The following is a 24,322-nucleotide window of genomic DNA, read 5'->3' on the forward strand; positions in this document are numbered from 1 at the left end:
CAATAAACATCCAGCCAAAAAAAAAAAAAAAGAGGACGAGAATGTGCCGCCGCAACGCGAGCGTGCACTGGTCAGCATGTTTAAGTGGACGCGACCCTTGCGATTTTGAAAGTGACTACATGCGACCGAACTACACGTGACTCTGTTGATCTTTTCAGCTTTCTGCGCTCGCGACAAAGAGGTTGCTTCTTGACACATCCCTCACAAGTCTTCGCTTCGTAAAATGCCACCCAAGGAGAAAGTCGAATCAACAGAGCAGGTTCTGCAGGCTGTCATTCTCGCCGACAGCTTTGACGAGCGGTTCCAGCCCATTACCCTCCAGACAGCACGCGTACGTCCTGACTCTGATCGGTTCCAGAAAGAGAGAGAAAAAAACCTACAGGGGAGAGGACTGAACGACTAGACTACCAAACAGGGAACTAACTGTGAACAAAACATACGTGTGATTTTGTGCCTTATTGATTTATGAAGTGCTTGTTGCCGCTCTGCAATGTCCCATTAATCTCGTACACATTCGAGTTCTTGGCCGTCGCCGGTGTACAGGAGATCTTTGTGTTTTGCTGCTCGCACTCGGATAAGGTCAAGGCCTTTGTTAAGTAAGACTCATTCTTTCAAACCAGGAAAAGCCAACTATTTAGCTCAATTGCCCCCATACGACAGCAATCCTAGACAAATATCCGACTCATTGGCATTTTTTATTCTCGGCTTTTCTCTTGTTTTTTTTTCTTCCTTCTCCAAAAAATAACACGTTAGGCAATATGGAAAGTCGTCGAACATGAAGATCCATACGATCGTGTCTCAGGAGTGCATGTCTGTTGGAGACGCTATGAGAGAGCTGGATGCGAAGCAACTGATCGACACTGACTTTATTCTCGTCAATGGAGATGTGGTTTCGAATATGAAGCTGGATAAGGTTCTGGAGGAGCATCGCGCAAGACGGCAGGCTGATAAGAGTGCAATCATGACCATGGTTCTCAAGAAGGCTAGTCCGCAGCACAGGAGTCGGTAATTTTTCTTGTTTTCATGAATGAGTCACCATGACACTTTTCTTTTGCTCCATGTTTGCTTGTGGACCATCTGAACTGCAGACATACAAAAACAAGTGGCACAAGACCTGATCGAAAAAAAAAAAAAATAACTGTTGTTTCTCTTCATTTTCTTTTTGCTATGTTATAGCGCTGTTGGAGATGGATCGCTCTTTGTTCTGGACCAGTCCTCCAAGGAATGCTTACATTACCAGCCCTTGAAGGCGTTTAAGAGCACACGTCGGGATCGGAGAATGACCATGGACATGGAGATCTTTGACAAGCACCCGGAGGTGCAGGTCCGCAACGATTTGATTGATTGTCAGGTCGACATCTGCTCTGTCGAAGTACCGGCATTGTTTACAGAGAACTTTGATTACCAGGACATTCGTGCGGATTTTGTCCATGGCATCCTGACGTCGGATCTCTTGGGAAAGACGATTCATTTCCATGAGGTCAGTGACGTTTATGCGGCCAGGGTCCGGAGTACACAGATGTATGACGCAGTGAGCAAGGATATCATCTCGAGATGGACGTTCCCCATGGTTCCAGACAGCAACTTGCAGGCTGGAGACTGTTATGAGTTCAGACGGGGATTGGTCTACAAGGAAAAGAGCGTGGTGCTGTCGAGGACCTGTGTTGTTGAGGAGAAGGTTGTCATCGGAGCTAGGACTCAGATCGCCGAGGACGCCGTGTTGTCAAATTGTGTTATTGGCAAGAACTGCGTTATTGGTAAGTACCCTAGCTATTCTTTTTCTCTTTACTTTTTATTTTATTTTTTTTATTTTCATTTTCTCGTCAGACATGAGTTGTGGTTTCTATTAATCTCACATAATCTTGTCAATCGCTGATAGGCGCCAATGTCAAGATTGATAATGCTTACATTTGGGATAATGTTACGATCAAGGACAACTGCGTAGTCCAGCACAGTATCATTGCCAACGGCGCCGTTTTGGAAAAGGATGTCACTGTCAACAAGGGATGTTTGATCTCGTTCAACGTAACTATCGGAGCCAATACGACAGTACCAGCGTATTCTCGTTTAACAGCATTGGCAGAGGACGAAGATCAGAATTCGGTCACGGAGTTGATTTCGGACCCTGCATTTGTAGGCCCCACTGGCAGGGGTCGTCCCTTCAAGGAGGCAGAGGACTCGGACGATGAGGACGATGAGGCTGATCCTAGAAACAAGCAGGTGAACCGCCTGGCTTATGACATGTCGGCCCTCAAGCTGGATAGGCAGGCGCAGGAGGAATCTGCGTCGGAGTTCGAGAGCGAGGCCTCGGATGTGGAGGAGGAAGAGGTCAACACGGCCGAGGAGCTGGACCGCGAGATTGCACAGACATTAGAGCGTGCGTTCAAAGAGGGTCACGAGGTTGATATTGCGGCCCTAGAGTTGAACACGTTGCGCATGGCCTCGAACTCGAACTTTCACGAGATGCGAAAGCGGATTATTCCCGGCGTGCTGAAGAACATAGATCTATCTGCGAAGCCTGGCTCAAAAACGACGGTCAAGGAGGTCCTGGTTCGATGGGGACCCTTGATTGGCAGGATGATCCACGACGAGGCAGATCAAATCGACGGACTGTTTATTCTGCAGCGGGCATGTGCAGGATTGCACGAGGACAGCACTCAGGCACAAAAGGTCTTTGCGCCTGCGCTGCGATACTTTTACGACGAGGATATCACAGAAGAGGACTCGATCTTGAACTGGTACCGCTCTGATAAGAGCCAGCAGGGCACTGAGACCGAAAAGCGGCTGCGCGAAGTTGTAAGACCGTCAGCGACATGAATCAGCATGTTTAATCTGTATCAATGCCAATTGTCTCCTAACACGACTTTGTTCACAACACTTATCTTCATAGGCCACCCCGATGATTCAGTTCCTGGAGCAGTCTGATTCAGAAGAAGAGTCGGACGACGACGACGACGACGATGATGAAGACGACGAAGAGGAATAGACGCAGCCTCTTGCTTCACGTCAGGAGCAGTGCTTGCAAGAAAGCTGAACTTAATAAACTCATACATCCATCATCAAACGGTATCATTGTTGCATTACTGGCATATTCACAATTGTTTTATGTACACAGGATGGTCTTTAAAAGAATGAAGAAAAAAATATAGTACCCAAAGATAATTGTCTGCCTGTATGAGCGCTGCAGACCTTTTTTTTTTTTTTTTTACCAGAATCACCTTCGATTACTTCCGGCCAAAAAGACCGCGTTTCTGTTTGGCGCCCTCGAGCGAAGGTTCGAACTCAAGAGCAAGATGCAACCTTCCGCCTGATCCGCTCAATGGTCCCCAAAAGTCTGCCCTGTACTCGCCTGGATGGGCATCCGTGCTGGGCTGGATGTACTCCCACAGACGCAGCTCAAACTCGCCCAGGTCCTTGTCGCTTCCGATCGTGTTGTGGTCGCGGACCATGAAGTTGATCGTCACTGGGTGTCCCGTCAGATTGGGAACCACCATAGACTCGCTCCAGTTGGGCGACAGGTTCTCCTTCTTGACCTTAGTCTTAAACAGGGACTTGCCGCCGATCGACACTCTGACATAGGGGTCACTGGTGCCGCTCTTGTCCACACCCAAGAGGCCGTCAGCCTCAACCACATGAATCGTTAGGTTGCCGGGTTCACCAACAATATCTCCGCTTTCAAGACCCATGGATGTATGCGACCGGACCGATCCAACACTTGTGCGGGGAACAGAAGACGAGACGACATTCAACGAAGTCTCTGAGTTTGAAGGACGGACTGTAGCCTGACTATTGATATCTGACGACTGAGGCATCATAGCTGTTGTCATTTCAGGCGCAGGCGCAGGTGCAGGTGCGAGTGTAGGTGCGAGTGCAGGCACAGGTGCAGGCGCAGGTGGAAGCGAATCCAGCGATGCTCGCGAATCCGACTTATCCTTGCGAAGTCCAAGGGCCGAGGCTCCTGCGGAGATGCCACCAAAGACACCCTTGCCAACAGTACCAACGCCCTTTCCAACAGTGCCCACGCCCTTCAGAGCGCCCTTGCCGACTGCACCGCCAACATCTAAGGCTCCCTGTCCGACTGCTCCAACACCGTCTGCCATGAAACCCACACCACCAGTAACGACTCCCACACCAGCCATGCCGGCCTGACCCACTCCTCCAATAAAAGTCGAAGCAAATCCTGCCTTCTTACTTGCCGACAAGAACTCGGGCATGAACTTGATACGCAACTGGACTTCTCCCTGGTTGTGCTTGTTCCGCAAAGATACCAGGAAGTCATTAGGCAAAACGAGCTGAATGTTGCGCAGATTCAGAGAGCCAACACCAAGTGACTTGGCTGTCGAGAGCTGGTTCCAGTCAAAGACCTCGAATGTAAACTGGTCGTCAACACGAGACGACTAGAGAAGAAAAGGGACGGAAGGTCATCAGTGGTCATCACCCAATACGAGAAGAGCGATGCGGATACGGTGGGCAGTGATGATACTTACAATTGGCACGACAAAGGACTCGTTGTACTCAGGATTCAGGGTTTTCTTGACCACCTCGGACTTGTAGACCTCTTTGCCATTCACCTTGAACACAAGATATGGGTCACTAGCGCCGCCTCGATCAGCGGCAATCAGATTCTTTGCACGCACAAGGTTCACGGTCAAGTTGCCCATGTCTACCGGACGTCAATTGTAAAGAACAGAATAGAAATCAGTATACGGACAACGTAGGAAACAAGTGCGCACACACGAGCCGAATGCAAAACAATAACAATACGTACTATCGAGACGCTCCTTGGGCAAGAGCTCGATGTTCACAGGGAGGTATTCAAATTTCAAGTGCAAAGATCCGCGCTGGTCATGCTTGTCCACAATTGGGAAGCTTGCCCCGTCGGCCGGGGTGGTCTCGAGAAGCGTGCGGATGTGCTGCGTAAAGACGCCAACAACAGGGTCCTTATCCACTGACGACTTCTCTTTAACTACAATAATGAGCTTGGCATACTCGAGTTCCTTGACGAAAATGTCTGCAACTTCGTTCCACTTGGGGTTGCGAGACTTTTGCAGCTGAGACTTGAATTGATAGCTATCGCTGTCGATATAGAACTCGCAGTAGGTGCCTGAGCGGTCCAGCTGAGCACCGATCAGGTGCGTGACCAGAATACCAGAATCATAATCCAAGGCTTCCTGTGCGGGAATAGTTCCTGGCGGCAAAGTGACCGCAGCAGCCTCGGTGGGGGCCCTGATAGAATTCTCTAGATTGCTAGGCGATGGATCCACGGTTTCAACAGTCTCGATCTTCTCGGCAGGGACAGCTGCAGTGGATTTCTCGGCCTCCGTGGCTTCCTGGGCAAGCTTGAGAGAAGGATAGAATGAGAGCTCATAATGAAGCTCACCTTTGGTGCTGCCATCCTTCTGCTTCAATGGAGCCCATCTATCGATAGCCGGACGAGCAACATATCCTGCCTTGTCCGGAAGCTCCTCAACCAGCTCTGCCACAGCAAATTCGGTCCTGCCCAATGTCCTGTCCTTCGTGACCTTTTGGAAGTCGAAGCATTCAAACTCGAACGTCTGCTTCATGGAGTTGACAGCAACGTAGAAGATTTCGTTCCACACAGGGTTCAAGTTGCTGTCGATGACCTTGGTGCGCCCACGGCTTATACCCTTGTCCCCGGTGATGACGACGTAAGGGTCTGAATTGCCTCCGATCTCGACATTGCGAAGTTCTCGCGCACCAAGCATCTGGATACGAATCACTCCAAATGCAGGCTTGTGGGCGGAAGGATTCATGTCGTCGCTCATCAGGATGGGCTTCCAGACACCATTTATCTTCAGCTTGCTAATACCCTCACCGCCCTGGAGGTTAACCCAGTCAACCTTGTCGGTAGTATCCTTAATCAGCTTCTTGGCAGAGACACCATAGGAGCCAATGACGTGGCTGTCGGAAATAACCTCGACGGTAAGTTGAGCGGCCTCAAGGTCGGTGACAAAGACGTCGAGATCTGCGCCCCAGGCGGGGCTGGCTCCGCTCATGCTCTTGGTAGTATGGACCACCTTTCCGTTCAGATAGACCTCGCAGTGCGACTTTGTCTTGCCGGAGCGAGCAATGTCCTTGGCCTGCGCAAGATTAATTGCCAAAATACCAGAGTTGGACTCGACTGGGATCATCGTGGTACCATCTGCAGAAGGTTGAGGGACCTGGACAGGGAAATAGGCAGCACGGACACGAACCGCTCCACGCTCCTTGCCGTTGCGAAGCACTTTGCACCAGACGTCGTCCTGAATAGGGTCCTCCTCCAGTGATTTCAAGTCAAAGTTGGCCTGACCCAATGGGCGATCCTTGCGAACATTATCCTTGTCAAAGAGCTCCATACAGACGACCTCGTTCAAGTTGTTGACTAAAATGGTGTTGGTCTCGTTCCAGACAGGGTTCAGGCTATTATTCAGAGAAAAGTTTGCAGCACGTCGTTGTCAGCAAGACGCGTGAGACTAAGAACTTGCCTTTATCCATATCCATGACCGTAATCATCGCATGGAGCAATAAAACTTACGTGTCCTCCTTCACAGCGGTAGTGGCCAGCTCAGGACGGTTACCGAGGCGAATCTTGCAATAGGGATCCGAGTTTCCAACCAGCTCGGTATTCTTGAGGTCCTTGGCATTGTAGATCGTGAACTGCACCACACCAGCTGCGGCAGTTAGGGATGCGCCACCAGTCATCATCTGCTCCAAATCAAGCGTGTAGACGTTGGGAGCGTACATCATAGGTCCCAGGATCGCATGGGTCTGATCACGGATAAAGGATTGCAATCCTGGGATCTATTTTTGGTGCATTAGCATAGTAATATGGCTCAACGTTAGACAGCGTAATAATCCGACTGTTTTGGGATAAGAACAGAAGCGAGCGAGATGATAAAGAGAGCACTTACATTCATGATATCCATTCCAAAAGTCTCTCCGCCAACAGGCTTGAGAACATAATCGATCTCTGGGGGTTCAAGGAAGCAGAAATCAACGGTCTTGACATGGGGGAAATTCGACATCAACTTAAGTTTGAAGCGCATGTGTCCCTTGAAGGACATGTCCTCCACAAGAATGGGAATGCCAGCACCGATGATGCCCTTGCCGACACGGATAGTCAGGCAGATCTTTGGGTTGATCTGGGTACGCAACTGTCTGGGAGTCATGTCCTCGATATCCGTGGGCGTGAACGACACACGCCAGTCCATCAACTACAGTTAAAAAAAAACGTTCAAAAGGAACCGTAGCGAGTAAGCGTATGATACAGTGAAACTTTAATCCCACAGGCGAGAATGGACTGCTCCATGAAACCGCAGAAAAAATTATTGACATAAAAGAGCGCAGGTCCAATGAACCAAATGTTATGGAGCCAAGGAATAAAAATAACCCTACCACCACATCTGGGTCAGTCTTGGGGAATGCCTTAACACTCTCGACGCGAGGAGCCTTGGTTCCCAGAGTGAAGGTGGTTAGTCGGATGGAATCGAGAAAGGCGGGCGTCTGGTCGACCAGGATGCCGTCGACAGTCTGTACGACCGTCGAGCTGAGAACGGGCTCGTAGATCAACCAGAACTTGGACATGAAGTTATTGATCCACTCGGTCGTCTCAACATCATTCTCAAGCTATCCATGAGCACAGCGGGGATGAATTAGACAGGCAAACATACAGACAAGCAGAAAGAATGCTATTCAACACGCTAAGATCAAAAATAGACATACCGCGTTCTTGATCAACTCGCGAGTGATATCGTCTCTTGCGTTGCGACGGAAGCGACGGATTGAGTTCTTATAATACGTAGCTAGTAGGAGTGAGAGCGTGAGAGCATGAATAGCGAATAAGTCAGGCAGAGTTCAGTCTGAACATGCTGTACGCTTTGACAGCGCGTTCCTCCCCCCTTTCTGCTGTTGCATTGCAGCAGAATACTATATAGTCCATCCACCCTATCGCAGCCGGCGAAATACTCCATAGGGCACTTACCACCAAAGGCAATGATTAGAACCAAGGACACAAAACCGCCTCCAAGTTTGAAGACAGCGAAGCAAACGACCGGAATCACAAAGAGGGCGGCGGCATTGTGCCAGAAGGCGCCAAACAGAGCACTGCTCGCAAACTCCTCCATCCAAATGGACTTGTCACGAAACTCGTTAGTGGGACCATCAGTGCGCTTGTATGCCTCGATCCAGCCGATTCGTGTCACGGTTGGGAAGGCTCCAGGGATGCGGTTCTTGAGGTCTTCGACAACACTGGGCTTGACTGCAGCATCCTTTTCAGGACTTCCGTCTCCAGTTGCGACCGTGGGAGCCTTTTCAGTTTTGTCAGATGATGGTGCACTGGGCTGATCTCCATTGATAGCTTCGGCCCTTTTGGCGTCAAGCTTTTCTGTGGTTGGCAAGTCTACGGGACGGATGTCGGAGGGAATAACTGTGCCACCGATGGCCTTACCGACGGCCTCATTCAAGCGGGCCTGTCCCGGGATTTGAGGCGAAGGGAAATCGTCGTCGGCTCGTGGAGGGGCGATATCCAGGCCATTAATCGTCTCCGGCCCAGGGACGGTCTGACCAGTGGGCTGTTGAGTGGGATCCATTCGGAACTAAGGAACCAGGCAAACTATTGAGGTCCAAAGTTTGCAGAAGGTGGGCGACGATAAGTATTCATAGCTATATCAGGCTAGCAGTGGGCTGGCATGAATAGGGTTGCAATGAACCGTAGACATGATTGCTACAGCAGAGAAGAGCGATGTAGAGACGCACCAAGGCCAATTGATTCGTGTCTAATAGAGACGTTCAAGAAGTAGAAGTATGAGAAGCGAGGAGTTGTCGGGAAGAAGTGCAGGAACAGGGGCGGAGAAAAAAAAAAGCGAGAGAAAAAGGGAGAAAGAAAAGAATGAGAAGAAACAGATAAGTAATAGGAAAGAAGGGAACTTGTTGAAGAGAAAAGAGGAAAAAAGAAGTCCACACTTCCAAAGCGGAGAATGCCATGGCATAGCATCGCACTTGCATGCACAGGCTCATCCTCATTTGCATTCTCATTTCACTCCCGATCTCGTTCCTATTCCAATCCTTATCTTTCCTGGAGCTACAGTCTGGCGAAGTAACATGTTATCCTATCTCGGCCGAATCAGATCCCATCAACCTCGTTCCTCCTTTCTTCCAGCGCACTTCTGCTTGCACACACAAACACGTAACTCGCAGCAATAGCCCGTTCCTGAGCAAGGAATCTCGAAGGGGCGATCATACTTGATGGCGTATCTCTTCTTTTTATATATCCGCTCATTTTTCACGGCTCAGAGAACGCGCTTTTTTTTTTTTTTTTTTTTTGACACCATTTGTGAACCCATTGTTGCTTTTCTTTTTTGCAGCTCAGCGGAGAAGATTCGTTGCAATTGTCACGGTAAACTATGTACGGTACCTTGCGAAGAAAGGGATTTCGTTAAGTCAGGGACGCAAGTATTGTCAGTCGGATATGGAGGCCTACGCGGGCTCTTGCTGACGATATCTTTTTTTTTTCTCGGTGGCTAGGCTTCCGGCAGATAATGAACGGAGAACAGGAGCCGATATAGCTAATGTCGCTTGGTTGATGGCTGCGTCGTTGCTGGGGCCAGAAATGAAAACGAGGTGGACAGAGAGGGAGAGGAGATGAGAAACAGTGGCGGGTAGAAGGTAAAAGATAAAAGGTAAAGGTAAAAGGCAAAAGGCAGCAGGAAGGGGTGTGTGTTGCTGGCTGCTGATTGGCGCGTCAGACCAGACCAGACCAGACCAGACCAGACCAGACCCAGCAGGACCAGAGGGCCATGGAGCAGGTGTGCCATATCCCGTGCCCTGTCCTCGCCTCCATTCCAGTGGCATAACATCAGGAACAGCGTCTATGGAGGTATGGGGTCAAGAAATAAAAAGCTTATCTCAGCACGAATGTACTACAGCACTCCCTGCTACTGCTGGGTCACAGCACCATTGCGCCACTGCACTCACCTGCACCGCTATTTGGTCTCGAGCAGGTGCCGATCGGCTCCAATCGCAAAGACATCACCCCAAAAGATAACCTACATCTACATCTACATGCTGTTGTTTGCTTTGTTCAGCCTGCATGAATGCCGACAGTTTGACTCGGTCCAAACGCGGTTAAAAAAGAAACTCAATTCTTGGCCGAATGGGCCTTTAAGCTCGTCCAAAGCGCGGGAACATCCTCCATACCACAACATTCTTTTGGAGTTGTGTCTCCTCTGCTCACTTCATATCTCTTCCTACCTCCCTCTAGACTATCGCCACGTCATCTCTAGACCCAAGTATGTGCGCCAACAACTTAGCAGCTATAAGCAAAACACCAGCTGTAGCTTTATTCATTTCATGAGGACATAATAGACCGTGATATTCTTTGATTTTTCAGGCACGAAAGATCGCTCTGGGTGTGAAAAAAAAAAAAAAAAAAAAAAAATCGCGCCAGTCACCCACAAGTGGCTGAGCTGTGTTGTGCCTGTTGCTTCAGCTCGAAAGAGGCCTTTGGACAGCACACATCCTGCGACATTCAACGACCATGGCGAGCACAAAGCATCACACAGAGGAGCTGCAGAATGAGGCCAAGAGACTCAAGAGAGACATTGACGATAATCGCATTGAAGGTGAGGGGTCTCTTTACAGTCTTCTTTTAAAAAAAAAAAAGTTCCCCAGACTAACACTAGGACCATGCCTTTTTTTCTTTCTGCAGAACTGAAGGCCAGACTAGACAAAGCTTTACAGGATGGCCTGAAGGAACTCACCCGGAATCCAACATGCATTAATGTGCTCTTCAGTATATCGTGCTGTGGCCGCTGTATGCTTCGATTCCTCGGTATCCGGGACTATGAGATCTATGAGCTGACATCCAAGGAGATCAAGGAGATCCTCACAGGTTTCCGCACAATAGCGCCGACAGCAACAGCTACAGTAACGGAACCTCTCGATGCTGCGGATCAGGAGCCGTTATGTATCGCCTGTGTCGGGACTGTTCAGCATGCAGAGGACTTTGTAGACGAGATCGTGGAACGGATCCGGAAGGAGGCATATGTGACAACAACGTTCAACATGAATGTGACTCTCCCGACAAGCACTCTGGTCAGGAACCATGCCATCGCTGTTTACTGGCGCCAACAACTCTCGGCCTACCCAATAAGTCAGGTTGACATCAAGGAGATCTTTAAGCTGCTGATCAGTTGGCCTGTGGAAAGACAGACAGGGCTGACATTGGACTTTTCGGTAAGCGACACAGGGATATCTTTAACTTTTATCATGCGGATCAAACTGTTATGTCGGGCAAGCTGGCTAATTGGCCCATGTTCTCGGCGTAATAGAGCGAACTCAGGATGCAAGTGTCCGTGAAGCATGAAGAGACTAAGGACGACCACGTATTCCTTTCAAAAATGAAAGAATCAGGTTTAATTATCAAGTCCAAACGAGAGAATGTAAGTTGGTCGCCACTGATGTTATTCCCGTGCGTAGTGAATGGCGAATCGGTATTAATATCTGCAACGCAATACCCGATTTTAATAGAGGAAAACCATCATTGTGGGCGATGGCAGGCATCACGTCGTCAAGGCTCTTACATCCGTCAGCGACGAGCGATTTGCATCGTAAGTGTCTGCTTGGACATACCTTTATGTTTTCTTCTATATGTTGGCGTCAGGTTCAGAGCAAAGGATGTGCTGACAAAGGGTTCCCTTGTTCGTCAATACGGTCTTATGCAGTGTAGGAACAGTGCCACCAACCGCCATCTCAACAAAGCCAGAACTGGAAAGCATTGAAATGACCAGAGAGTCCGTTTACATGGGCGGCCGCTATCTCAAGTATACCCGTGATGTTAGCCAAACGCCATGGGCTATAGGAACGACAGTCTTGGCTGAGCTCTCGGTTTCAGGAATTATTTGCGATCCAGTCAAGGAAGCACATCGCGCTGATGGTAAGTAGTGACCATGTTAAATTGAACGGATGATTTGCTTTTGCATGCACTATCTCGTCTTTTCACTGAAAGTACTTTGTAATGGCCATTTTAGATTACAAGTTCGTTACGGCAGGACGCGAAGACGCCAATGTTCGTATGTTGGGCAACGGACGACCATTCTATATCGAGTTGATCAACCCTAGAATACCCGCCCTCTCGGCCGATATCATTAAAGAGCTAGAGGAGAAGATCAACACAATCATGCCAAACAAGGTTCAGCTCCGCCGTCTCACTGCTATCACGCCCGAGGATTGCAAGGTTATCAAGGATGGCGAGGAATCAAAGACAAAGAGTTACAGTGCGTTGTGCTGGACTTCAAACCCAGTGGATCAGGACATGATTGACGCCGTGAACGAGTACACTAACAAGTCCTTTTCCGTTGAGCAGCAGACACCCATCCGAGTTCTACAGAGGTATGTACACCATATGTAATTGGACGTCTCAGTATGCCGCCATCTCCTTGCCTGTTATATGCTAAGACCATTCTTTTGAATTTGAAATACACTAGGCGCGCTCAAATGATTCGCAAGAAGCAGATCCACTCATTGAAGGCATTTCCATTAGAGGGTCATTTCATGGTCGTTCACCTGCACACTGAAGCTGGAACATATATCAAAGAGTTTGTTCACGGTGATCTCGGTCGTAACCAGCCCAGTCTTGCGTCGATCGTGGGATGTGAGGCAGACATTATGGAGTTGGATGTGTTGGAGGTTGACCTGGAGTTTCCTCCTCAGCCTAGCCCTGAAATGACATAATAATAATAATGATAATAACAACTCCACGTCATGGCAGTCGAAGCCCTTCTCGACGAGATTTTAGTCAATGTCTTCTTGTATCTGTTGCTGCTGCTCTGTTTGAAACGCCTTTTCTTTGCTTGAAGATCCTGAATGCTTTGGTTTCTAAAGGTGGGAAAGATCTGGATACGCTCGTTGAGCTCCGTTTGGGATGGACAGATGATTTCGTCGATTGACCGTTGAGGCGCTTGTGGATTGGTGGGATATGGTGTGGGCTACGGTGTAGAGTACGAGGGAAGACGCCAAAGTCTGGGAATGCGGGGCGCGAAGGGGGCGAGATGTTCAAGTGGACCGATCCCATATCCCCCTCCCCCCCTCCTCCTCCCGTCTCTATTCATGACGCATATTTTGGATGAATAAGTCATACGCTGAAGCGAGCGAAGCAAGACGCGTACCTTGCAAAAAGTACATGCGGCTCCTAGAGTAACACGCGAAATACATCATTTACGCCGCCAAAAAAAAACTCCCATGGTGTCAACTTCTCGGAACTATACTCCTAGTTGCCCGCACAGATGCTTTGTTTGCCCGTTTTTCTAAGTATTTCACAGAAGCAAAAACACGCCCGAGAAGAGCTTGTTTTTTTTGGTATATAAACGACCGCCCTCGCTTGTTTGTTTGTTGCTTCCGCTTGTTTTGCTGCCTGCTTGTTTGTTTGTGGTTTGTTTGTTTTGCATGTTAGCACGACGCTGAGAGGGCTTTGTTGGTTCTTCATTGAACATTCAAGCAGCTGACAGACGAATGAAAGACTTCTCGAACTGAGACGTAGCTGGTATGCAATGAAAAATGAAGTTGTATCCAGGAACACGGTACGCGACCGGGCGTATAATAATAGGACTCTATCTCATCTACTGGATCTATGCTGGCATTCAATCCGCTGCCTTTCCCCCCCCCCCCCCCCCCCTCTTATTCGTGGTCCATTGAGTGCAAGTCCTGCTTCTTACTTATTATGCGTAGAATAAGGCTGGGGCTCGGACGTTACATGTACGTTTGTTTTAAAAGCAAGCAAAAGAACCCCAACAACCACAGTCTTGTCCATGGAAACAAGTCTAGTGAAAAACCAGTCCAGATCAAGATAATGGAACGGTAGGACAAGGAGGCGACTACAATACAACCGTTGCTAGTTCAAGTGTCCCTGTGACCTTTGCAAGCGACAATGCGGGGAAGGTGGACGGGAAAAAGTCCTGTTTGTAGCCTGTTTTCCTGTTGCTGTTCCCTGCAGTTAGTCCTTGTTCATTACGGTCGTACATTAGCATCAAGTTTTCATGTTCGGGCGGATACATCTTGGGACAACACCGTGTATAGCTTCGTGTTTGGATGAATCAAAGGAAGCGATCGGCACGGCGATGTCCAGCTGTTTACGATCATTGCTTATGAAGGAAAGCCTTTTAGTTCTCTATCTCATTGGACCTAAAAGGCTTTCTCATGTCTCACACGGCGATCGCCGCATGGGTAGATTCTACGTGGCATTGATAGTCCAGATAAAGGGTTCCCTCGTGGATGTGGATGGCGAGTCTTGTCGTCAGACTGCATAGGAAATAAGAACCCCGACACTACACTCCGACTGGGTAAATCATTATACTTTCAGGGACCAAAGTATCGCTGTTAAGCTGAGGTTGCGCAGGATGGAGAGTTCTCTTCCCCATGGTTGGGTTACAAAATGCGGGGTAAGCTCTTACGAACTTATCGAGTCTCCACCTTTTGCGTCCGTAACTCTAAATGAAGCCTCCTGCGAATCAGATACACTGCCTCACGTGCGCTTTGTTTGTCAGAGGACGTCTGTGTGTCCTTACCGAGGAAAAAAAGCGCGAAAAAACGCGGGCAACTTTATTTCGAAGGATTACAGAATAAAGATCGAGCGAGGGAGCCAGGCCTACTGGTCTTACCAATCTAACTGGCGGAAAGTAGACACCTGTTAGCCTATCTCTCTTGCCTCTAGTCTCACTTGTTGAACAGCAGAAGAGGTGGAGTTGCCTGCTCACTTCTTTCGCTTTTGGGTCCGTGATACATGATACAAGTACAGACACGGAAACCATGCATCTCAAATTCGATGGCCAGCCTTGGGTTATCACTGAGAGGTTTGGCTGCCCTGAATACCGAGGGTAGAATTTCCCTCGCGCTCTAGAATAGGCTATGATTTGTAGGGTACGACAAACAGATAAAAGTGGAGAAGAGATTAGTTTACAGAAGAGGGCGTGGTGGGTGGACATGTAGGGATGTCGGAGATAACTCCCGGAAGAAAAAAAACCTTGACCCCGCATTCCGTGAGATGCCATTATTGGACAAAGTAAAGCAGCATTAAGGTTCTTCGTGTATGCTCATGTACACGGGCAGCTGTTTGCTGCAGCATCACCACCACTAATCTAGTCCGTCTCTACATGCGCCCCATGTCCATGCCCACACATGTAAATCCCTGGGCGTGCCTTGACAGGTTCATATGCTGACTGACTGCGTGGGTATTGAAGATAATATAGGCGAGTGCAAATATATAAATGTGGGGACATTGGTGCTCGTTTTTTTTCTCTTTCCCCAGACTCGTTCTCGCCACTTCGCTCGATCCTCCTATTCTTTTCATATTTCTCATTTATTAGCACACCTCATCTTCCCACACCCCCCCACCACCCCCCCCCCCCCCCCCCCCCCACCCCCTCCGCCAGTCCAAGATAAACTTGCACTGAAAGATGCCTGAAATCACACAAGAGCCCGGGGCCACATCTCCACCGGTCTTCATCCTCGATCCCCATGCCAATCGCACGCGGGAAGAGGACATCGACCTCTCGCACACCGTCGGCAAGGTCCCGAGCTGGCAGGCCATCCAGCAGTCAATTGGCACCCGTTCTGGTTGGTTCGGTGATTACGACTACGGCTTTCTCTGTACACCTACTCTTCCTGGGTTCACGGTTACTCGCATCCCTCCCTTCTTTGGCCTCAAGGACAGGCTCCCACTTATACTCGCCATTATCATGGGTAAGTAGAGAGCTATCCATGTCTTGTTCCCCTTTTACTCACTTAATGCCTGGCTTGTCAACCCCTTTTAATGGTTCTCACTCACTTCACTTGTAGGCTTCCAGCATGCATTAGCCATGATTGCCGGTGTGGTGACCCCTGCCATCATCATGTCTGGCACCGGTAGCAACGGCCTCAACTTTCCCCCGGCAATGCGCACCCAGATGGTCTCCACTTCTATGATCACATCTGGTCTGCTCTCCCTCGTTCAGATCACTCGCTTCAGGCTCGCAAAGTCCCAATACTTCCTCGGAACTGGATTGCTCTCTGTGGTCGGCACCAGTTTCATTTTCTTGCCTGTACTCCAGAGCTCTGTTTCCAACATGTACGCCTCTGGTTTCTGTGAGAGTTCCCTTGACCCATCTGGCACCCGTGTATATGCCTCCTGTCCACAGGCCTGGGGTGCCTTCCTCGGAACCTGCATGGTCTGCAGTCTTTTGCCCATCCTCCTTTCATTCGTTCCTCCCCGTGTACTCAAGAAGGTCTTCCCCCCCATCGTCACCGGTGTCACAGTCATGCTTATTGGAGTCCATCTGGTTACATCTGGCATGGCTCAATGGGGAGGCGGAAGCGGACCTTGCCGCTCTCAACCCACTTCTGGTCCCTTCGTCAACTGCCCAAGCAACAGCGCCCCACGGTCAGCACCATGGGGCGATGCGCAATGGATCGGTCTCGGATTCTTGGTCTTCTCAGTCATTATGCTTGTCGAGTTCTTTGGATCACCCTTCATGAAGAACGCCCAGGTGGTGATCGGTCTTGTTGTCGGAATGGTTGTTGCCGTTGCTTGCGGATACACGGACTCGTCCTCGGTCGACGCCTCGCCCGTGGTTACCTTCTTGTGGACCAAGACCTACCCACTCTCGATTTACCCACCAGCCATCATTCCCTTATTAATCACATATACCCTCGCCATAGTCGAGAGTATCGGAGACATCACCGCCTCGTGCGAGGTTTCTCATCTATCGGTCGAGGGTCGCGAGTTCGAGTCGCGTCTTCAGGGCGGTATCTTGGCTGATGGTATCGCCGGTATCCTCGCACCTCTATGCATGAACTCGCCCATGAGCTGCTACGCCCAAAACAACGGCATCATCTCGCTCACACGCTGCGCCAACACCATGGCTGGATACATGTGTTGCTTCTTCCTCATCCTCATGGGCGTCTTCTCTAAGTTTGGAGCCCTGTTCCTCATGGTACCTGATTCCGTTCTTGGAGGCATGACCACCTTCCTCTTTTCCAGCGTCGTGGTCTCTGGTATTCGTATCTTGTCTTTCTTGCCCTGGACCCGCCGTGAGCGTTTCATTGTTGCGACGGCCTTGACTCTCGGCATGGGCACATCCTTGGTTCCTGGTGTCTTGACCCACATGTTCCACTACACCGGTACCAATGCCTTTGTGATCTCTTTGATCAGCACTGCCAACATTGTGCTCGATACCGGCTTTGCCCTCGGTGCTATCGTCAGCTGCCTCCTGAATGCGCTCTTGCCCGCTAACCCACCCATGGCTGCGGAGCCCATCATTGATCGCCATGGCCCCACTCCCTCCGACAAGGAGATTACGGAGATGCAGGTCGAGGCCCAGTCAATCCACGAGAGCATGCTCAATGGTAAACACCACCACTAAGATATCTATACCAAATATCGAATATCTTTCCTCCCCTCTCCCTTAACTCCATTTGTATTATCTATTCTTTTTGTAAATAAAACTTGCTTTCTTGTGATAACTCTGTACTTGGCGTTATTTTGGATCGGGAACTGTGGTTAGATTGGGTTTGGAGACATACATTATACATTTCCCATCTGCGTTGCATTCAAGGCGTCTCTTCAGCTCAGGGCTCTCCGCCAATTCCGTCCAAAACGGCGTGCAGCTCAAGTGCAGTGCCATATTATTGATCTGAGGGTTGCATGGACAGCGATCAGGGCAATACGCGATCGAGCCATAGCTCCAGCCGAGATGTTCCAGGAAGAGGGTATCAGACCGAGGCGCGAGGAGTCCCAATCCAATAGTGGTAACGGCCGCGTCGCTCCATTTGTGATAATAAATGGGACCCTGCCGATCGACATATTCAAAGTACGCTTGATATGCTGGCGAGCGGAAGAAGTTGACCCGCGCAATGGAGGTTTCAACGCCGTAGGTGCATGCAGTGCTAGAGGAGGGTATGTTGGTGGATGCGATTAATCTGATGTTCTAGAATTGCAAAAGAACAGAATTGTCTTCAGGCTTGGACCCTTACAATGCGTCGCCGGCTTCTCTGACCAGGAATGCTTCGTCCCTGCTATCTGGAATGAGCTCTGGGTGTGTCGACTTGAATCTCTCAATCAGAGACAACGCTCCAGGGACACTTGCCTCATTGACGGTCGACAACAGTGACCAGGCTATGCCAGTACGAGGATGATGTTAATGAACCGCATAACATGTACAGAACAGGAAATTTTACATATGGATATCTGGACTCACCGAACTTTTGCCCCGAGCTCTTCAGCATCAGCATAGGATCCTCCTCAACGTCACACAAGATGCACACGCCTGGATCGACTCTCCAAAAGAACTCGTACTGGTCCAGTAATTTGTGCTGCGCCAGGAATCCACTCATGTATCGCCACCTATGCCGCTCCAGTAACGAAGTTTTGTTCATCCCCAGTCGCATCTTAGCATAGTCCCCGTTCCGAACCATGGCAGCTTCAATCCATTTGGGAAGCCGCCACTGCTCGTGCGGGATCGTACCAAAGGTCGTGGTGCCCTTTGTGAGTTGGCTAATCAAATTCCGAGACCGTGTTGTCAGCGGAAGAGGCGTGAGAACGATCCATGGGTAGTTGCGGTCCCTGTTGAAGCGATCTTCGATTTGGCGGACTGTCTCTCGAGCTTTCTGGAGCTCGTCTTCGTGCGTAAGGATAACGAAGACTCCGTTGGCCCTTTTGACTTGGAGGGCTGAATCACCTCCGGTCGTGTCGCTGCTTGTTGGATCCTGGTCAGTGCTCATTGACAGATGTTCCATATCGTTGTTTTTATGGCCTGCTGCATTGTCTCCCCGATCCGGTGTTTTCGGATATTCAAATAGTAAACCGATATCCGGACCTTCAAACTCCTCCAAAGGCTGTTGATAATTCCATTGATGATCTCCGAATGCTTTCTGTTGAGGGAGCTGCTCTCCTGTCTGCTCTTTTGGGTCACCCAGTAGTACTTGGTCGCGCTCCGTCTGGCTGTCGATATCTCCTTTACTTTCTTCACTGGCTCTATTGTTATCCTGGGTACCAATAGCCATGTCACCTTCGAGACCATGACCTTCCACTTCGTTTAGTAAACCATGCGGAGATAAAAACAAGGCACCTTGCTGATGCGAACTAGATGACGATGCTGTTGACCGCGCATATTCAACCAGAACATGCTCAGTAGAGTGCACATTGTCGAGCACAATTGCTGTTGGGTCTATGCCTGGTCGTGTGGCGGTTGGCTCGAAGTTCTGTGGCAAAAGTGTGATTATGAACAGGTATCCAAGTTCCCAGGTTGTAGTAAAGGTGACGATGACGCGGATGAGTCTGGCGTTTCGGTTGGGCGCCTGAATCATCTCGGACAGATTGTCTCGTGCTCCTCTTCTTGATGCTACACTTTCTGGCGAGATGCGAGTGTTGCTGGTTGTACTGTGTTGAAGGAAAAGAGTAGAATGTTAGGTGGGCTGGAATGCTTGGTGGAAGCAGGGGGCTATTGAGTTATGCCGTGTCCGGAAAGGAGAAATATAATACATCCCTTTTTGGTGGCGCGAAAAGGGACACGACTTCATCGGTCTCCAGAGCATCTCCTTCGACGCCATGGTTGGCAAGCAGCTCTACGACTTTCATCTCGCTCATTAAGCCATGTTCCATTTAATGCCTCATTGAAAGCATCCTTTATCACCAAGTCGAGGGTGGCCATTATATCGGCAACCGAAACGCCCGGACGTCCAACGCAACATCTGTGGCTATCCTGTGGAGGGGCTTTGGTGGGCAAACTGATCCTGATAGTGGTTTTCCACACTAAAGGAAGCCCCCTGCCTGGGCTGCTTGGCGAACTGGCAAGTTGATATACGCTTACCGGTACTTCTGAGTCTGATGTCCATACTTGGGCATGATGCTCGGCAGTAGAGCACAAATACGGCGGCCAACAGGTCCTCCTTCCTGTGCACCTTCTATTCTACACAAAACCTACCCTACCATGATTCTCTACGCTACAATATTCCAATTCTTCTGATGCTTAATCGAAATACTCCCACTCATCCTCGTCTCAATCGTCTTTCCTATTCAAACTATCCACTATCTATTCTTTAAGCGATCTACTCGTCCACCTCTACCTCATGAGCCATTGTAGCCTACGGTGCGTTTCCATGGTCTGTGTCATTACCGGCTCAAACACGGCTAGGAATCATAGCCGGTCAGGTCTGTGAGAATATCTGGACTTGACAAGGATTTGCACCGGTTCTCTTCCAGCTGCAGGGCTATACGATCAAGAACAGAGCCACGCTTCGAGCCTTCTTTCCAGCGGAGGGGACAAGTGCAAGAATAATGACACAACATATGCCGCAACAAGAGCAAGAGTATGAGTATTTAAATAAAGATGTTCTTATACAGAATACGTTTTGGTTACTCCTTGCAATGCAAAGCAGCCCAAGGGCCAAAGTAATCGCATGGCGTAGTTAGATAACCGAGCCCGCAACTCCATGAAATTTTGGTGGCAAAGCCAATTTGGTCTGCTGTAATTTATTTGGGTTTGTTGCGGAGAACCAAGGGTGTTTGAGGCCCCAGACGCCATAGCAAGGTGGTTTCTCTGGTGCCAAAGGCACCGCTCCACATTACTGAGGAAAGGACGTTGCGTCGCTTGGTGTACTTGACTTGTTCAGTAGGGCAGTCACCCGTTCCAACTGACTTGGTTGAACCTTCGTCCTAGTCGTTTCTCGTAGCTCGTACAGCATGGCGCGTCCGCCAACCAGAACGCGAAAAGCTTTCACGTGAGGGTTCTTTTTTCGAGAAACATCTTCAGGACCAACCAACTTTGCTTCAAAAAGGCCGAAGACTTCGCTGCCACACTTGCCACCAGCAACGAATCCACCATCACCACTACCATCACTGCCATGCCTAACCCACGCACCTACTTTGACATCACCATTGGAGAGGAGCCCATTGGCCGCATTGTCTTTGAGCTGGTAATGAACCTACACTCGCCATGTTCCTGATCATGACTTTTACTTCAGTTTCACCTCCTCACACATCTTCATATCTTCGCGTCTACGTCTACCGCTAGTTTGCCGATGTCGTTCCCAAGACTGCCGAGAATTTCCGCGCCCTCTGCACAGGTATGGTGCCAACAGAACGCTCCTAGTGTCCTGTTGGCTGTACAATTGCTCGAGATTAGGACAGGCATCTAAGGTCTCTTCATTTTTTTAGGCGAAAAGGGCATCGGGCAGAGTACCGGCAAGCCATTGACGTACAAGGGAGCACCATTCCACCGCATTATCCCTGTAAGTGTCATCCCATCTTTAATCGTTCGTGGCCTAGCTTGCTGTGCAAGATCGAACAATTTCCTTACGATTACTCGCTTATTTCATTTAGGACTTTATGATCCAAGGAGGAGACTTTTCCAACCAAAACGGAACTGGAGGCGAGTCGATCTACGGTGCGAAGTTTGAGGATGAGAACTTTCAATTGAAGCATGACAAGCCCTTCCTACTGTCAATGGCCAACGCTGGTCAGAATACGAATGGATGTAAGTGTTTCATTAAAGTCATACAGTAGCCTTGATTGATACCTCTGATATGACAGCAGTACTGACATCGTGTGTCCTTGGATACTACAGCCCAGTTCTTTATCACAACGGTCCCTACACCTCACTTGGATGATAAGCACGTCGTTTTTGGAAAAGTTCTCAAGGGTATTTCTGTTGTCCGTGAGATCGAGAGGACGCCAAAGGGCAGTGGTGATGCACCCCTGTCCCCTGTCATCATTGCCAACTGTGGTGAACTGGCGGAGGGAGAGGATGATGGCGTAGCTGCTCCTGATGCTGGCGACAAGTATGCTGATTGGCCAGGTACGCTTATCAGGAACAATGGAACGTAGATTCAGGTTTAAAGCGCTCTATGAAACCCATCCGCTAATTATATCTTTTTCTTTGTTATAAAAAAAAGATGATTATGAGGGATCTAAGGAGGACAAGGACTTGGTCGTGGTTGCACAGGACCTCAAGAACCTTGGCAACAGTTTTTTCAAGGTCGCAAACTATACCAAGGCGATGAGCAAGTACAAGAAGGCGATCCGGTATCTGAACGAGAAGCCCGTCTTTGACGACGATGACGCGCCAGAGTTGGTGAAAGAGTTTTACGCGGTCAAGATCCCTTGCTATCTCAATCGTGGATTCTGCGCATTGAAGCTGGATCGGCCCGAATTGACGGTCAAGGACATGACTATAGTGCTGGAAATGGAACAGTACCCCTCGGACGCGGATAGGACCAAGGCATACTTCAGACGCGGATTAGCATATTTGAAGATGCATGACCTGGACAGCGCAAAAGCCGATCTGGAGAAGGCTAAGAAGTTGTCGCCAAAGGACGGTGGCGTGCTGAAGGAACTCGAGGTCGTGAACGCGAAGCTGACAGCGAAGCGCGAGAAGGAGAAGAAGGCTTACGCCAAGATGTTTGCATAGACGCGATAGATCGATTTTGCATTAATTGGACCTGCAGCACTAAACTAATGGGAAAAAAGCGCAGGCTTACTGACATCCACAAAGTTCTTTGCATCGCGTTGATGAAGAGAAGCGTTACTATGGAATACTATTGAGATTGCAATGTGATAGGGCGCAGCAATCAGAGCGGAATTGTCGCACGATACAGCTAATCTGTGAGAAATGAAGTCGAGTATCAGTTGATCACCACTCTCTGTTCAGTCATCATGATGGGTATCTACTCATCCTCCTCAACTTCTGCGGTTCTGCGAATCTGCTATCTTCTTGTCCCTCTGACAAAATAAAACTGACTGTTAAGGCAACGAAGACATTGTTCCTGCGAGGGACTACACCCCTGCCTCGACTCAATAAGGCAGAATGTGGTTATGACTGACATCAAGAGACATATCAGGGGACAAGAAAGCAAAGGAACATGAACTGCATGAATAATCCGCTTGCATCATCTCATTACCTGAGGTACGCAACTTGCAACTTGTACTGGTGTGAGTAAAATTTGAACCACCTCATGCGTATGCAGCATCATAGTCTATCCTGATGTCAACCAGTACCTGGTTCTCGCCTTGTCCAGAGAGCGCGGACCCAGACGTAAATCCCTTGTGGGTCCATCGGACATCCTCTGCTTTTTTTTTTTTTTTTTTTTTTTCTCTCAGACAAAGTGGTCGCCTTATATAAACATGACCGATTCTCTTTGTTTCCCCCCAAAGATCGTCTTCCCCTATACCCCTGTACTCTCTCGCTTCCTCAACTACTCTTTGAGCAATCTTTTCGGCGAATACCGCTCCTCCCCGTCTCTACCTTCTTGCCTCCGTTAATACAGACACTACTATCCGGTATGCTTGGTCAACGATTCCAGCACGAATCCTCCAATCATGGTAATAAGACGAAAGAGTAGAATGTCAAATTACATCGAATCTTGCACACTTCTTCATCCTAATCACCCACTGTGCCTTCTTAAACACACCAGTTTCTTTCCTAGAAGAACGCGAGCCTGGCTTTAACATCATGTCCCCTGTTGGCCGTAGTCGAGCTTTCAAGAGAATTCATTTGCCAAAGTAAGCGTTTTCGCAAGATACGAACACTCAAACACGAGTAATGAAGTTGCAGTGTCTGATCGGACGCGTTCTCGCGCCTTTCCCTCCATCTGTATAGCAAAAAGATGAAAACTATGAATTCGGATGGACCTCAAGCGTCGTTCAGCAATACCGCTGCGCGCAATAGTTCTGGCCGGATTGGACGAAAGCATGGTAGGCTAAATTACTCAGGAACAAGCACAAACTCAGTCCTTGTCCTTGCTATCGATGCTAATCAACCATCCGTTGCTGGGGATGGTACACAGCCTGGAGAATAGACGATACTCTTGTAGAAGTTCATGCTCCAAGCGGTATTAATGGTGTCTCGTATGCGTACGCAAAGGTAAGAAGGGCCATTGACATATCTCGACACTATGGATTGTCTTGCAATTCATAACTAACACTTCCTTTTGCCTCCCATATTAGGGCCCAGCTGGCCAAACACCATTCCCAACACTTGTCGCGATGTCTGGTTACTTTCCTCAAGACCAATTGCAACCCAAGTCCCCTACCCACTGGAGCTACAGCAATCCATATGCCCCTCCTTCCATGATGCCCAAGCACGAGGAAGAACCATCGTCAGTGATCTCCCCTCAACGACTACTCCCTGAGAACTTGATGCCAAAGCAGAGCGCAACAGTGAATGAGATATCCTCTTTGCAGCAACAGCAATAGCCAGACTGGTTCTGTTCTTTCTGTGCCAGCGATAGTATATATTCTGTGAAAAATGTTGTATTAAACATTGCACATATTGTATCCCAGACAGTGCGCAGCAGTTCA

General features: G+C 49.2%; 8 protein-coding genes across 8 annotated transcripts; 6 read left to right on the forward strand and 2 right to left on the reverse strand.

Moving 5' to 3' along the window:
- Nucleotides 1-198: 198 nt before the first annotated feature.
- Nucleotides 199-3,013, forward strand: BC939DRAFT_463743 (nucleotide-diphospho-sugar transferase). Its single transcript, XM_051557274.1, has 5 exons — nucleotides 199-331; nucleotides 472-596; nucleotides 754-1,005; nucleotides 1,177-1,757; nucleotides 1,880-3,013. The coding sequence occupies exons 1-5, from the start codon at nucleotides 224-226 to the stop codon at nucleotides 2,815-2,817; spliced, it is 2,004 nt and encodes a 667-aa protein (XP_051408267.1). The 5' UTR covers nucleotides 199-223; the 3' UTR covers nucleotides 2,818-3,013.
- BC939DRAFT_463744 (C2 domain-containing protein) lies at nucleotides 2,892-8,940 on the reverse strand. The gene is made up of 9 exons (XM_051557275.1): nucleotides 8,755-8,940; nucleotides 7,982-8,611; nucleotides 7,723-7,802; nucleotides 7,396-7,626; nucleotides 6,912-7,214; nucleotides 6,536-6,801; nucleotides 4,769-6,420; nucleotides 4,488-4,663; nucleotides 2,892-4,397 (listed from the first exon to the last, which is right to left on the reverse strand). The coding sequence occupies exons 2-9, from the start codon at nucleotides 8,586-8,588 to the stop codon at nucleotides 3,225-3,227; spliced, it is 4,488 nt and encodes a 1,495-aa protein (XP_051408268.1). The 5' UTR covers nucleotides 8,589-8,611; nucleotides 8,755-8,940; the 3' UTR covers nucleotides 2,892-3,224.
- A 38-nt stretch (nucleotides 8,941-8,978) lies between these two features.
- Nucleotides 8,979-9,322, forward strand: BC939DRAFT_463746 (uncharacterized protein). The gene has a single exon (XM_051557276.1). The coding sequence runs from the start codon at nucleotides 9,002-9,004 to the stop codon at nucleotides 9,242-9,244; it is 243 nt and encodes an 80-aa protein (XP_051408269.1). The 5' UTR covers nucleotides 8,979-9,001; the 3' UTR covers nucleotides 9,245-9,322.
- A 1,089-nt stretch (nucleotides 9,323-10,411) lies between these two features.
- BC939DRAFT_428055 (uncharacterized protein) lies at nucleotides 10,412-12,766 on the forward strand. Its single transcript, XM_051553198.1, has 7 exons — nucleotides 10,412-10,619; nucleotides 10,706-11,232; nucleotides 11,328-11,438; nucleotides 11,527-11,606; nucleotides 11,721-11,932; nucleotides 12,027-12,387; nucleotides 12,483-12,766. Exons 1-7 carry the CDS (start codon nucleotides 10,535-10,537, stop codon nucleotides 12,727-12,729), a joined length of 1,623 nt encoding a protein of 540 aa, XP_051408270.1. The 5' UTR covers nucleotides 10,412-10,534; the 3' UTR covers nucleotides 12,730-12,766.
- A 2,680-nt stretch (nucleotides 12,767-15,446) lies between these two features.
- Nucleotides 15,447-17,390, forward strand: BC939DRAFT_428057 (permease family-domain-containing protein; the record flags this gene model as incomplete). Its single annotated transcript, XM_051553199.1, has 2 exons — nucleotides 15,447-15,732; nucleotides 15,829-17,390. 2 exons carry the CDS (start codon nucleotides 15,447-15,449, stop codon nucleotides 17,388-17,390), a joined length of 1,848 nt encoding a protein of 615 aa, XP_051408271.1.
- Nucleotides 17,391-17,504: 114 nt separating this feature from the next.
- On the reverse strand, nucleotides 17,505-18,747 carry BC939DRAFT_401775 (nucleotide-diphospho-sugar transferase; the record flags this gene model as incomplete). The annotated part of the gene is made up of 3 exons (XM_051552629.1): nucleotides 17,505-17,913; nucleotides 18,001-18,142; nucleotides 18,225-18,747. The coding sequence occupies 3 exons, from the start codon at nucleotides 18,745-18,747 to the stop codon at nucleotides 17,505-17,507; spliced, it is 1,074 nt and encodes a 357-aa protein (XP_051408272.1).
- Nucleotides 18,748-20,868: 2,121 nt separating this feature from the next.
- Nucleotides 20,869-22,433, forward strand: BC939DRAFT_506756 (peptidyl-prolyl cis-trans isomerase D; the record flags this gene model as incomplete). Its single annotated transcript, XM_051560819.1, has 6 exons — nucleotides 20,869-20,940; nucleotides 21,039-21,090; nucleotides 21,182-21,255; nucleotides 21,347-21,500; nucleotides 21,591-21,821; nucleotides 21,919-22,433. The coding sequence occupies 6 exons, from the start codon at nucleotides 20,869-20,871 to the stop codon at nucleotides 22,431-22,433; spliced, it is 1,098 nt and encodes a 365-aa protein (XP_051408273.1).
- Nucleotides 22,434-23,820: 1,387 nt separating this feature from the next.
- On the forward strand, nucleotides 23,821-24,322 carry BC939DRAFT_299103 (uncharacterized protein). Its single transcript, XM_051551369.1, has 2 exons — nucleotides 23,821-23,885; nucleotides 23,969-24,322. Exon 2 carries the CDS (start codon nucleotides 24,008-24,010, stop codon nucleotides 24,215-24,217), a length of 210 nt encoding a protein of 69 aa, XP_051408274.1. The 5' UTR covers nucleotides 23,821-23,885; nucleotides 23,969-24,007; the 3' UTR covers nucleotides 24,218-24,322.

Source organism: Gamsiella multidivaricata (genome assembly GCF_025024155.1).
Source record: "Gamsiella multidivaricata strain RSA 2152 chromosome Unknown BC939scaffold_78, whole genome shotgun sequence".
NCBI classification, from domain to species: Eukaryota; Fungi; Mortierellomycota; class Mortierellomycetes; order Mortierellales; family Mortierellaceae; genus Gamsiella; species Gamsiella multidivaricata.